Consider the following 13,047-nt stretch of genomic DNA (forward strand, 5'->3'; position numbering starts at 1 on the left):
ATATAATACCATAGACTAAAAAAAGATCCAGAAAGGCGACAATAAATAGTCTTTTTTGTGGTCGATCTCGAGTCGAGCATTCATTAAACCTTTAGCATACGAAAGTACAGGGATTGTCACACTTTTGGTAATTATGTCACTTTTGCCAAGGTTAAATCGACTGCTACCAATTAGGGCCACGCTAGCACTTTTCCGGGCCCTAGGCAAAGACTTCTAACCGGGTTCCAATGTAGCAGTTTTTCCGCCCTTAAATAACTGAAAGGAAATCTACCTTTAGAATGCGGGCCCTAGGCAATTGCCTATATTGCCTAATCAGTAACGCCTATAATAAGCGTGCTTGTGACCCTTTGCCCTTGTCCATAGGACCCCGGGGATTCTGCCCCCGCTGCACGGCCCTGATGAAGTGTCATACTTTTTGTTTATTACGTCAGCAATTCTTGATAAGGCCTATTCTCGCCAGAATCGTGATCAACTTGACGCGTGTAGGCGTAAGGCCAAGCGCTCACTGCTCTTCGTAACGTCTACGTACTAGCTTCCACAAGCCTTTGCTTCGTAACGGAGACAATGCCTTGTGGAAGGCAGGACGGATACGAAACGGAGAGCCAGTGGGCGCCTAGCCTAACGCGTTCTCGTTTTAGTTTCAGCAAAACGTTGCTACAGAAGGAAGAACTCGAGCAGCGGCATTTGCACCTGGTTCAGATCGTCGAGAGCGAGAAGACCGCCAGGTGGCAGTACACTCAACAGTGCGAAGAGCTGACCATGGAAATCAAGAAGCTAAGGGCAGAGGTACGTCCAACACTTTATCTCCCGTTTGCGCCTCCGTCGCCAGTTCTACTTCACCGGTCAATTTAACGTCTCATTTTTGTGTCCCAATGCCAGTTGTGTGCCTTAAAACGAGAATGGAGACTCACGCCAAACCGCAGCATCGACGAAGAGGAAAGCGACGAAATTAAGAAGATTAAAAAAGTTTGTGTCACCCAGAACGTATTCGGGTACCTAAGCCCGGGTAAAGGGCCATATTTCACTGGGTGGGGGTGGTTAACACTTTTACCATATGTAACATAAGTATGCCTCTGTATAACATTTTCATTGAAAAAAATTCAATGAGACCTTGTTTCACGCGGAACATACATTAAGCGGACCCAAAAATGCAAAAATGCTTATAATCCTTGAGCGATTGAAAAGGTTACCAAGGAAACAAAATCTCGTGATCACGAGACACGAGCTAAACTTGACATGGGCAAAGCCAGAAACGCGCGAGGAATTCTCACTATCTTCCGTTTCCAATCAGTAAAGTTGATGACGTGAATTTCGTCACGGAATTGTAAGTGACGTAATTTACGTCATATCCCGTGAACAAGGTTTCATTAACGAAAATACTTTTATGGCATACTTATGAGTGATTATGTTACATATGCTTTTACCCATTGAATTGGGAATAGTACCGCTAGAATGGCAATTTCAATCTGCCTTCCGCTAAACAAATTTTTCAAAATTGAGAACCCTATCATTTGTCGGTGGCGCCATCCGCTGTTAGCGGCGCGAACTATATCCTATGAAAATGTCATTTTCCAATATTCTACCTTGAAATTTATAGATGGCGCCACCCGAATAATGATAGAGTTGACGGCTGAGTGCGCCGACTCGAAATTTCAGAATTTGTTTCGCGAGAAGAGCCGGGTTTGATCCTAGCTTGGGTGATAACTTGGAACAACTCCTTCTGCGTAGAGTTTGCAAGTTCTCTCCCCGCTGGTTTAAGGGGTTTTCGCTCGAATTCTTCGTTTTCTCCATTTGCATAAAATCTTGTAAATGATAACGGTAATAGTTGTAACAAATTGTTACAATGTTACGATTCGTAGCCTATCTTGAGTGTACAAAAATTAGCTGTAAAACCACGTTGTAATGCAAGCTCTTAAGCTAAAGATTTTCCTATTTGCACATTTGACTAAACGTAGCAACGGTTCCCATTTGTCATAGGTTCAAGTAATTTTTCAGGCGAAACCTTACCTTAAACTTTAAATTAAACTAACCAAATTATCGAAAACTGGGGGAAAATTAAAATAGTGAATTTCAGAGATTAGCGTTGCTACGTTTCGTCGCGTCTGTCTTCGATATATGTATACATGGTCAGGAATCCATACCTCTACTTGGAATGCTTATCGCGGCAGATTTTCGATGTGGCTGACGGTTTTATTGACGTCACTATGTTAACTTAACAAACAACAACGTGAGAGGGGAGCGCGCGCAGAGGGGACTTTTTCTCTCGTAGGCGGGGCCAAAGCCGTCAGAGTGATCTTACCATACGCGATACGGCCTTTTTTTTTGGTACCTAAATACGTTTTTAGTTTTATTTATTGTATTTCAATTTCAAGCTCACACTGTTGCACTAGTACCAGAAGTATATAATATCTCGTGCGAAAGAAGTATTCACAGTGGCGTATTTAGACGTTTGGCGCCCATAGGTCCCTTTAAACCAATAAAATTACAAAAATGTACCGGTATTAGGCATTGGTGAAATGTATCCGTGTTTGTCACCAATCACTGTAAGGTCATTAACCTAATTAGAAACAAAAATTGACTTAGCTGCGGCCTACACCGCTTTTTTAAAATGAATCATTCTATTAGGCGATCGTGGCGTTCGAGATTTCACCTTCTGCATTTACCCTGGACGTACGCGTACAAAGCTCCACATCAGAAAGAAGGATTGCACCATAAACCAAACTAGTAGCGCCTTTACTGGTGTCTATGTACAACATTATTTTTTAGTCGCGGAAAGAGATGCAAAACGTTACGTTTGTTGAGCCGAAAAATATCGCTTTCTGGCCTAATGTTTTATGACCTTCTCATAATCAGGGCCTCTCGTACTCTTTATATTGAAATGCAAAGCGCCTACTTCGCCTAACAGCTAAATACGCCCCTGAGTATCCATGTAGTATATTTCATTGGGTACGATTTTCCCAACAAACTGGGGAACCACGTACTGCAAACGCGTCTCAAACGTAACCTGCTAATATTTCTCCACATGATAGTCTTAGAAAAATAGTGTGATGTTATTCCCACACATTATTGTTCTTCCAAAACGAATCATTGAGCTTGTTTCATTTAATAGCATTAACAGTATTGGGAGTTGGATATTTATCTCGTAAGATATATATTTATATACTTCTGCTACTAGGTATTCGTTTTTGGTTTAAACGTTTATCCACATTTACCTCGATAGATGGCTCGCTTATTCCGTGATAAATCCTATTATCTAAACCAAGGATGGATTAATTAGCTTCGCTAAACGATGCACCTCAAACAGGTCTCTACAATGAGTTCGCATTTGTTTAACGTTTTTCCTTCCATCCCCATGGTAACACTGTACCTAAAGAAAATAGATTTCGAGCGGTAACCATGGCGATTGTTTTGGTTGGGCCCAGAAAACAACTTATTCCGCTAACAAGGAGACAACCCGAAGTGTAACCCACCGATTTTGTTCAAACTGGGGGGATTGGTAGACCTTCGTGTAACTTGAAAAATCCTAAAGGGATTTTATTCAATGGGCAACCGATTTGCCATGGCAACGAAAAATGTTTATACGTCTATAATATTTTATCATAAGTTTTTCACTTTGGGGGATATTTTACTGAGAGCTAGAAGCGGAGTGACGTCGTCACAAGAAGGAAATCTCCCCCTAGCGAGGCGCTGTCAAAGGTTACCTGTGACGCGTTAGCAAGCGGACGCAAAACGGCGTCGAAGCCCGTAATGCAGTCTGTCTCGCGAATAACTCTCAGTAAAACCTTTGCATGTGAAGAATAATAAGTGTCACACTTACGTAAAATTATTATACACTTATGGTAACACACATCAAACAGTTTTTATGTTGTGGTGCATCCTTTAGTTACTTAATATATGTCTTAACTATCTGGAAAAGTGGATATGTAGGTTATGGATAATGATTGCCCAATAATGAAGAATAATAATAATTTGTTTCGGACGACGGGAATTTAACTGTTTTTGCGTCGTTTCTGCGAAGGTTCAAAGTTTTTTTCGGGGTTGGTTATGTCGGCGAAGATGGAAGCAGATCGTAGCCGAGTACATCAGTTCGCCTCACGCGGAAAACATGAGGAAGCGAAATAGCCTGGTTTTCCGGATGGTCGAAGCGGAAGAAGAATACGTGGAGCAACTCCAGCTCCTAGTCTCTTGTTTCCTGCGCCCATTCAAGATGTCCGCCAGCTCACAGAAACCGCCTTGCACGCACGACGACGTCAACTCCATCTTTCTCAATAGGTACGCTCCGTGTCAACGCTTTTTCTCACTTCACACCTATTTAGCGAAGTCACGAAATGCAATTGCCGACAAGTAGCCTTTTCAGATATCATAGAACCACATAGACAGAGATCCTGCGCTGATAGAGATATGAAACTCACGAAAACGCGTCAAGAAAAATTCAAGCATCAGCGCCGCCGCTCGGCCGGGAGAAAACCCATTTTTTGGTTATGGCATCGCGATAGATTTCTCCCAGAGGTCGAAGGGCACCACCGTCGCCAAAAAATAGAGGGTCCCTTTGGGATATTGGGAGTTTCACATCTCTATAAGCGCAGCGACTAGCAGGATCTCTGCACTTAACTTTAAAACTGCTGAATAAGCGGATAAAACGGGTCAAAGGATGCAATCACTGATGGATATAAGGTCGTCAGGTCCAGCACTCGTAACCCATAAGGCCGGTGGCGCCTGGGGGATGTTACCGTTGATCAAGTGGTTGGAAGCTTAGGTGGCTCGTGTCAAAGTAGCGACTGGAAGTAGTAGGGTTATCTCGCTGCCCATGGCTGTTTCGTCATCCGCCCGGGCTGTGGATGCTTGCTCGGGTCATTATTATGAGATATAGGATGGTATTATTGCTGTACCGGTTTATAAATTCTGACCCAATGCTTAACAGACGAAACTCCAGCAGCTAAGACAGCATTTAAGCCTGGTTCACACGGGCAGTGTTTTCTATATTTTCTAGTTTTACCGCCTTTTAACGTGGTTCTGGCGCACAGGAGCACGACTGTACACACGGACAAAATTTTATCACAGCGAGCGCTGCCGGGGAACGAGGAAACGGCTTACCTTTTTTTGAGGGGCGTTGGGCTCGACCAGTCAGCGAGCGTTATGCCGTCACGTGGTAGACGCAAAAATTCTTGAGCCTACTTTTAAAGACTTTCAAAATCTCTCCTTATATCACGTGACAGCGAAACGCTCGCTGATTAGTCGAACTCAAAGAGCTTCAAAAACCGGGAAAATAAAATAGAGATATTTCAACATTTTTTTCTCCGTTTTCTCGTTTACCGGCAGCGCTGACGGCGGAAAAATCAGTTTAATTTTGTCCGTGTGTACAGTCGTTTTCCCGTGCGCCAGAACAACAGGAAAAGCTGGTAAAACGAGAAAATAGAGAAAATCAGGAAAACACTGCCCATGTGAACCAGCCTTTAGCGTTGGCCGCTTGATGGTTAACTGAAAAGGCTAATTACTCCGTTGGAAACCAATTGTTTTTGCTTTATAATGACGTTCCACAAAACGTGTCAGTTTGTCAAAATAATTACCGATAGTTACGCGTGGAGTGAGTTAAGCAAGTTGCCGAAAATCTGTAAGGGGAAACTTGTAGAAATTAACTCCGACTCTTGAGTGTACAGTCTGCACCTCCTTAAAGTTCCCAAAACAGGTTTTCGGTTCGTTTTGCGGTGCTGGCTTAATCTCTCTAATGACTTAGTACGAAGTCCTCCAAAAATGTGTGGTTATTCAAGAAATTACTCTCGGTAAAAATTCTACATAGCGGAAGATATTCCTAAACTTATGGTTTTATACCTTACTTAGAATGATAACTTTAGCTTTCTTTGTGTTTTCCTTTAACTGTTACACTAAATCCCTTTATTTTCTTATATATCGTAGGCATATGGGTGTAATTTGTCAAATCCTATTTCTAGTTTCTAATGATAAGCTTGTTTCATTAACGCAGCGAAACAGTGATGTTTCTGCACCAGATCTTCCTGAAGGGCTTGACGGCCAGGATGGAGAGCTGGCCGACCCTCGTGCTCGGTAGGCGCTTCGATTCCAAACTAATCCGTCTCGACACATGCCCTGTTCCTACGCCCTATCACATGCCTTGTTTCCTAAGCCTTATAGCATTCCCTGTTTCCTACGCCCTATCACATGCCCTTTTTCATACGCCCTATAACATGCCCTGTTTCCTACGCCCTATCACATGCTCTTAAACCAGAAGTAAATATCACTCTAGTATTAACGATAGCCTATCATCGCGCTGCTATTCCATATTGTCTTAAAGCTGCGGTGGCGTTTCTATAGTGAACCGGGCATTGGTTTATCCCGTGTTTGTCCTGTATTTCCGGCTTAGAATAAGGTGGCGATCAGAATGGGTATTTAATCTTTCCTCCAGCTCGCGTAACATCCGTTATGTTTATTTAAAGGTAGTATAACCCTATCAGGGAAGGTCAAGCTTTCGTCACTACTCACTGGTGGCGCAACAGTCTAGAACGTCGTTAGCAGATGCCGTTGCGAGCTTATATGATATTTCTTTACACCTCGCACCATGATTGGAAATCAGTAGTGCTGGAACTATAACCTTTCGCGCTTGGGTTGAACCATTGAATTGGGAATAATACTGCTAGAATTACAATTACGATTTCGGTTGCCATGGTTACTCGGGACCTGTTCTGATAAGACTGTACGAAATTCATCTTTATAATTAGGCGCCAACTATATTTTGTAAAGTTATATGGCTTAAATAAATAATTATTAGCTAACTCACCGTAACTTGAGTTAAAAAGGATCGTGTTGACAGAATAAAATTACTTTTAAACAATTTCAAAGGTTTGTTTGTTACGAGTAATCATACATTTCAATTTCTTTCTTGCAAGGTCGTTTGTACCACGTGATCTTAAAATTTCAAAATGGCAATCGAATGCGGTTGATTATGTTACGTAATTTTGGTTTTTTAATTCTATAAAAACTATCAACTGATCTTTAGTATATCATATTTAAGCTATAACAAGTTGGCAAGCTTGCCAAAATATACCTCTCCTAGGAAGAGTTTTTAATTTTCAGTGAAGCGTAACTGTATCCATGGTTCTGCGGTAGAATGCTCACCTGACGTGCAGGAGGGCTCGGGTTCGAATCCCGCCCGTTACTAACGCAAATTAAAAATATTTATACTACACCCAATGACAACAAAAAACGGGACCTTTTGGAAAAACCTTCAAATCAAATTCTAAGAAACTGCGTACGCAGCGGTTACCCTTTGCCCCGAAAATGCAAACGCGTTCGCAGGCCTGACAGACAGACCCACAGACAGACACGGTGGTTGTATAACCCCTCCTAGGGTACGAAGTCCCCTCGGAGAGGTAAAAACGTGAAAAAATACCTTTTGGCGTAAAAATGTTCTTCGTGTTTATCTTTTTTCTTTTTTAGAACAGTATCGTCCACTCTTAGCGATACTTAGCGACGACTCCCTTAGAGTGATTGGTTTACGGGTGCTAAAAACCAGGCTTTTTACCGATCCTCTAAAATCTACTATCCATGGTTTAACCGTGCATACATATTAACAATCTACTAAAAATTAATATGATAAATATTAAAAGTCTCACGTGACCAGAAAAAAGTTTTTAAGTTTTGGTTTCGCTTTTTACAAATCTCACCAGAACGAAGTTTTTAGTTTCATTTTTGATTTGGTATAAATGCAGGGTGAACAGGAAAATGCCTCGAAAATTTTATAGAAAAAATTGGAAAACCATAAGCAAAAATAAGGATTCTTATCGAAAAACAGTAGACAAAATAAAGTGAAATATAGGATGAAGAAGGGTACACGACGGCGGAATTTTTTCGGGTTATAAACTACAATAGAAAACCTAAGGGATTTATATGAAGGTATTGAAAATACTGAAAATGTGGTCCCCTTGTAAATGTTTTAGAAATGTAATCATTTCGGTCAGAAAATGTACAAACATTTTGAAATAATTTTTAGTTAGTTTAAAATTCAAATTATTAAAAAACCATTGGTTTTTTTTAATCATTTGGCTTAAACCAGTGTGGTTCATTTACTTCTGGTTTAACCATACTAAACTGCCCAGTGAGATAAAAACCGCGCGTAAGTTAAAGAATAATAGTAACGATAAAGGATGATAAACCATTTTCCGTAACGAAACGTATTCCATTGATATCGTTGCTCAACCAGAATTAGGCTACCTTTGAACCGTTTTTGACCCTGGTCAATTTTATACCGTAACGCCTATTACGTTGAGCAACGTAAAATCATTGTGACGTCAGAACCGGAAACGGGATTCAGCTTTTGCCGTTACTGGAGCGAATGGGGGAAAGTGGGCCCTAGCACCCAGTGGGTTCGTTGGTTGATGGATTCAACAGGAGAGCCGTTCTTGTGTTTTGGCCCAGGAGATCTCTTCGATATGTTGCTGCCCATGTTGTCCATCTATCAGGAATACGTACGCAATCATCACTACAGCCTGCAAGTGCTGGCCGAGTGCAAGCAGCGGGAGAAGTTCGCTTGCATGCTCAGACGACTCGAAGAAAAATCCCTCCTCCAAGGAAGAACCCTCGAAACCTTCCTCACTTATCCTATGCATCAGGTCAGACATCTCACTGTATCTCTTGATGTTCTCCGCTTCCGTATATCCATCCTTTGTAAAAACGTCTGAGAAAGGATGAAGTCCTTTCACGGGGGTAACGCCATTGAAGCAAATGTCGGCTCGACGTAAAGTATATCTTTTTTCAACAGATGTCACTATCGTCGTAATCAAAACAAGGTAGTTAAGCTACATTTTGACCCAAAAGGCGGGTACCCCTCGCGTGGATTGTATCGTTTGTAAATTGGCCAATAACATACATTTCAGAAATTTTTAAACAATTTTCTTCCATGTGATATATAATTTTGGTTAAATTACACTAAATAGAGTATACGTCTAAATATAATACTCTGCAATGGCTCTCTGACGACGTTATCATTTGGCTATTTTGAATTTTAACTTCATTTGCCATAAATAGATGGCACCACGCTCTCCACTTAGGCCGCTATTTTTCGAAGGATCAGATAGATTCACGGCCATCTCTAATAACAGGGGCCTTTTCATAATACAGGTGGAAATGATAGAGCCGACAGTTGCTTTAAAGGTTCTATTTTAACTAGCGAAGTCCTACTAGACGTCGCCACCAATGCGAAACTTTTCCGGCTGGTTTTATCTCGGACTTTATAGTTTTACATAAATTCCCGTTCAAAATAGTTCTTTTAAAGAAATGAGTAATGATACATTAATTTCCCGCCATACCGTTTAAATTGGCGCCATCTAGTAGAAATAAAAGCATTAAATTCGAACCTCTTATGGATTCCCTCTTAATGTTTGTTTCCCTGTAAGCAAATTGCGAATCGGTAACATGTAGATACGAGAATGATTTAATGTAATTTATGTTCGTCGCTTCGCAGGTTCCACGTTACATCATCACCCTTCACGAGTTACTAGCTCACACGCCTCACAATCATGTAGAACGCAGGAGTTTGGACAACGCCAAAGCCAAACTGGAGGAGCTTTCCCGTGTAAATATACATTTTGTTTGATCACGTAAAGAACGTTTTTAAAGTATAGAACTTATAAGCTATTCATTTCCATAATCCGGAAACTGTCTATTCAAAATGGCGAAACTTCCGGTCATATTGGGACGTGGATAAAGATGAAATAAATATTTTCTGTTCGATTAAACGTTAATTTCCAACTATAATTTTTTATCTTCGCTCAAAGTCAGTTTGCCTCGTCGTCATCGTGAACGCGAGCTAGTTTCCCACGTGAGTTCCACAAATAGGTCTGAAGTTCCACAAATTTTTCAAATGCCATTGCGACCTCTAGTGTTTCGGCCTGCCCAAAGGGTTCCCTTTTATAGTTTTGGACATTTTGGGCCTAGCTTTTTGGTTTGTTACGAAGGTAATCCTTAGAATTCTTGGGGTCTTGCTTGAAGAACGCGTTGAAAGCTGCTTCGTTTTAAGCTGCAACAGCTTATCTCCACCTTGCACTAATGAATGCAGGGACGTTTTGGTGTAACAGAATTTCTTCTGCAAGCGCAAAAACGCATCTTGAAGTGCCTCTATCTGGAAAAATAAACGTAACAGCCACTGCGCAAGTGCGAAGGTATCACAAGGCCTTAGACGTTAATTCTAATAATCGAGTTTCCATAACCGCACCGCCATCTATCGGCTTTAAAAATAACTATTAGAATGGAACAATCCTCGTCGGCTTCTTTGCCTAACTGCGTACTCGTCAGATATGATTGAAACTCGCTTATTTTCGAACATGATCCCTCATGGTGATACCTTCGCACATGCGAAGAGTGAGTTACGCATATTGAGAAGAATTGTGTTTTACGTTTTAAGGGAGCCGAAACGTCCAGGTATTCAGTAGTCTAAGGGCCCGTTGCAAAAGTCTGCTATGCTAGAATCGCACATGTTTAATTCTATGGGCTAGCACTTTAGCTAGGGCTTTTGCAACAGGCCCTAAGCCTCCACACATAACTATCAGCAAGAACGCATTCGGGTTATCGGAAAATATGTGACCGCAATTCTCTTTTCACGATTCCTGGAAGGTAATCTCCGCCTACACAAAGAGATAAAGTCTAAGATCTACCGGAGTGTCTTCCCCGCCTTACCGGCAAAAAGGTGGAAAGATGAGTCGAGAAAAGGACGAAGGGGCGTGGTTTTTCCCCGGGGAATCACGATACGAGCAGAGGGCTGCAAAAATATTCTCCGTTTACCGAATTACATTCTTGCTATCAGTTTCACCGAACTGCCGCTAGTGCTTCCAACGGCCAACTGATCCGTTTATTCAGATATCTGAAGGAAATCAGTCAGTCAGATCAGGTTAATCTTCTATATTCTCCTCACCCAGCAATCTGATCTCAAACTGTATCTGATTCATTATTTCTAGTAACCAATCTGAATGGATTTGTTATAATTTATATAACCAGATTCAGTTAGCTGAACAGTTATGTCTTATATACAGGGTGTCCACTAAAAAATGAACCAGGGCGAATATCTCAAAATCTGTTTTAGGTACGATTTGGAAATTTTCAAGTCGTATACAAGATGTAGGGGGAAACCTACTGCGTAAATGTCGATGACCTTGAACCAGGTCTTCAAGGTCATCCAAAAACTAACTCAAGAACCTAAAGTGTTAGATAGTTGGTTCCAATTAGACACGTGTTCCAAGTGACTTTATAAGTACAAATAGCTTTGACCTGATCGGATTTGACCAATAGGAAGCCAAGAAATGCTAGATGAAAAACAATAAGGTCGTTAAGTTGATACCGTGTCGAAAGCGAGGTTCGGGAGCTGATAACTCTAAAGATACTCGTGTTAGATTACTGAAATTTGCTACACATCCTCATCAGGATTAAGGGTCTTTGGTTTAAAAATTTCAATGACCTTGAACTATGTCTTCAAGGTCATCCTACAACTAACGCGAGAACCGTAAGGGTTAGAAAAATTGCCGCTGCTAAGTGCGCATTTCTCCCATTTTCGTAAAATAAGCGAACCATTTCAAACTTTTCTCGAATAGTATACATAACTTTATTATTTCTAAAGAAAAAACTAACTTTGTGCTTACAAAAATAAACGTCGAATGAATATTAGGCTTAGCGTAAAATAAAATGTCATTTGAAAATATTTTTAAATGTTGTTGTCATGGCGACCACCATAATGAGTTTGTCTAGCAAATTTCGATGTAACACGAATTGGTTTCGAATTATGTGCGTTTTCTTTCAAATTTCATTTTAACGACCTTTGTGATTTTGAAAAACAGGTCCTCTACTTCCTATTGGTCAAATTCGATCTAATCAAAGCTAATTAGACCTACAATGTGACGTGGAACACTTTTCTAATTGGATCCAACTTTCTAACACTTACGGCTCTCGCGTTAGGTTTTGGATGACCTTGAAGACATGGTTCAGGGTCATTGAAATTTTTAAACTAAGGACCCTCAATCCTGATGAGGATGTGTAGCAAATTTCAGTACTCTAACACGAGTATCTTTAGAGTTATCAGCTCCTGAACCTCGCTTTCGACACGTTATCAACTTAGCGACCTTATTGTTTTCATCTAGCATTTCTGGGCTTCCTATTGGTCAAATCTGATCAGGTCAAAGCTATTTGTACTTATAAAGTCAATTGGAACACTTTTCTAATTGGAACCAACTTTCTAACACTTTCGGTTCTCGAGGTAGTTTTTGGATGACCTTGAAGACATGGTTCAAGGTCATCAAAATTTTCACAGTAGGTTCCCCCCTAAATCTTGTATTCGACTTGAAAATTTCCAAATCGTAACTAAAACAGATTTTGAAATATTCGCCCAGATTCATTTTTTAGTGGACACCCTGTATATCCTAAGTTTCTGTCTGTCGATTGGCATTTTGACCCGTATCAACTGATCTGATAATATCTGAACGTAATTGCAGTCAATCTAATATCTGATAATATCTGAACGTAATTGCAGTCAATCTGATATCTGATAACATCTGAACGTAATTGCAGTCAATCTGATATCTGATAATATCTGAACGTAATTGCAGTCAATCTGATATCTGATAACATCTGAACGTAATTGCAGTCAATCTGATATCTGATAATATCTGAACGTAATTGCAGTCAATCTGATATCTGATAACATCTGAACGTAATTGCAGTCAATCTGATATCTGATAACATCTGAACGTAATTGCAGTCAATCTGATATCTGATAACATCTGAACGTAATTGCAGTCAATCTGATATCTGATAATATTTGAACATAATTGCAGCCAATCTGAAATCTGATATATCGCGATTATTTCCTCCTGTCAGATAACGCAACTGTAATCTGAGAATTGATAGGAAGCACTAACTGCCAGCTAGGAGCAACAAACACAAGGAGAACGCAGCTGCCTTGAAATACGCTAACGTCGGGCTGTGTACAAATTTCATTGGACGAATCTTTAAGCTGAACGTTTTGCGGAAAGGGGGAAGACAATTTTCGAATTT

At 40.6% G+C, this 13,047-nt stretch overlaps 1 protein-coding gene across 4 annotated transcripts in view; it reads left to right on the forward strand.

The window, feature by feature from the left end:
• Window positions 1-13,047, forward strand: part of LOC149921937 (ras-specific guanine nucleotide-releasing factor 2-like) — a 108,047-nt gene that overhangs the window by 66,314 nt on the left and 28,686 nt on the right. For 3 of the 4 annotated variants that reach the window (XM_090164067.1, XM_090164070.1, XM_090164069.1), the window contains exons 4-9: window positions 639-786; window positions 880-966; window positions 4,019-4,272; window positions 5,981-6,060; window positions 8,428-8,621; window positions 9,473-9,583. In XM_090164067.1, coding sequence (XP_090020193.1) covers window positions 639-786; window positions 880-966; window positions 4,019-4,272; window positions 5,981-6,060; window positions 8,428-8,621; window positions 9,473-9,583 — 874 coding nt within the window. The remainder of the gene's footprint in view (window positions 1-638; window positions 787-879; window positions 967-4,018; window positions 4,273-5,980; window positions 6,061-8,427; window positions 8,622-9,472; window positions 9,584-13,047) is intronic. The other variant, XM_090164068.1, reaches the window with a different exon arrangement.

Source organism: Leiobunum rupestre, chromosome 11, assembly GCF_980474605.1.
Source record: "Leiobunum rupestre chromosome 11, qqLeiRupe1.1.hap1, whole genome shotgun sequence".
NCBI classification, from domain to species: domain Eukaryota; kingdom Metazoa; phylum Arthropoda; class Arachnida; order Opiliones; family Sclerosomatidae; genus Leiobunum; species Leiobunum rupestre.